The 1,290-nt window shown below is 30.2% G+C and overlaps 1 protein-coding gene across 1 annotated transcript; it reads left to right on the top strand.

The window, feature by feature from the left end:
* Positions 1-8: 8 nt before the first annotated feature.
* LOC109593234 (uncharacterized) lies at positions 9-1,026 on the top strand (the record flags this gene model as incomplete). Its single annotated transcript, XM_020008414.1, has 5 exons — positions 9-74; positions 122-184; positions 239-310; positions 354-398; positions 843-1,026. Coding segments are annotated over exons 2-5 (332 nt in total), but the record flags the coding sequence as incomplete, so codon positions are not given.
* Between the last annotated feature and the right edge of the window lie 264 nt (positions 1,027-1,290).

The raw sequence follows: 1,290 nt of genomic DNA, 5'->3' as shown, positions 1-1,290 counted from the left end.
CATGAGAAGGATAGAACAATAACTGAACTAAAGGAATCATTGAAAAAAATGGATAAGAGATGATATACTGGAAGGTAAGGATTAGTGATTGGTATGTACTGTACTTTTTCATTCACTGTAGCTTTACATGAATTACCTACTGGACAATATACAATGAATAATGATGAAGAATATGATATTAATGGTATGCTGCTGTTTGTGAAGCTGTTGACATGTATATTAATTATTATTATTGTAGTAAAAGAATTAAGTGATGAAGTTGAGGCTCAAATCGAAACTGAAAACAAAGAAATACAAACAACACAAACAAGTATTTATTTATTTATTTATTTATTATCACTTTTATACTTTAGCTCTTGACAAAGAAATTCAGTTCAACTATCTTGTACCATCACAAGGTTAGTCCTTGTACTGTTAGTAATGTGGTCTCAGGTCAATATTGCCAAAAATTAAAAGTAGAGAATTCTCCATTTTTATAATTTTTTCTGATGCATATACATGCTCTTATGTCATGTTTCAAGTTTGACTGGGTTTCAATCAAAATTGGATTTTTTACAAATTTTTAAATTTGCTCCAAAACTGGACACTTGGGTCGAATTTCACCAAAATTTAAAAGGAGAAAATTCTCACCTTTTCCTGATGCATATAGGTGTTCTTATTAGAAAGTTTGAATTGATTCTGATCAAAATTGAATTTTTTATGCATTTTTAAAGTTGCTTTATGTACTGTACATTGTCATTCACTGTAGCTTTACATGAATTATGGTTCCATATCTCATCTTTGTCCATAATTACATACACATTTTAACAATACATAGTTTCACGTGTTATACTTTCCTACAGATAATTTGGAAGGTCTGAGTGAGTCCCAAATAGCAGGGAAGAAGTTGTTCTTAGTTCAAGGAGACAAATCTCAACTGATGAACTGGGAGGAATATGGACTAAGGATTAGTGTACCAGAGGATAGTCTGTCAGCATCAGAGACTGTAGAAGTATCAGTACTAGCTCTTGTAGGAGGACACTTCAAGTACATGCATGTATACTGTACATGTAGTAATTACTGTATAGTTAGTGGGCAGAAAAAATCATTTATTTCATTTTTATGCGCCTAGTGTAGTAAATTATTAATGTGGTACATTTTGTTCTCTAACAATTGGAGCAGTTAAATAAAGATTATGACGAAAATTAATTTTTTTGAACTTCAAATTTTAGTTGAAATAACAAAAATTTACCCAACAAAAGTAGTACATGTAAATGCATGTACATGTATTTTAATTATTAACTCCTTTAT

The sequence above is a fragment of the Amphimedon queenslandica genome, unplaced genomic scaffold (assembly GCF_000090795.2).
Source record: "Amphimedon queenslandica unplaced genomic scaffold, v1.1 AMPQUscaffold_2390_Cont25608, whole genome shotgun sequence".
Taxonomy (NCBI): Eukaryota; Metazoa; Porifera; class Demospongiae; order Haplosclerida; family Niphatidae; genus Amphimedon; species Amphimedon queenslandica.
This window is presented reverse-complemented; position numbering and strand designations above follow the sequence as displayed.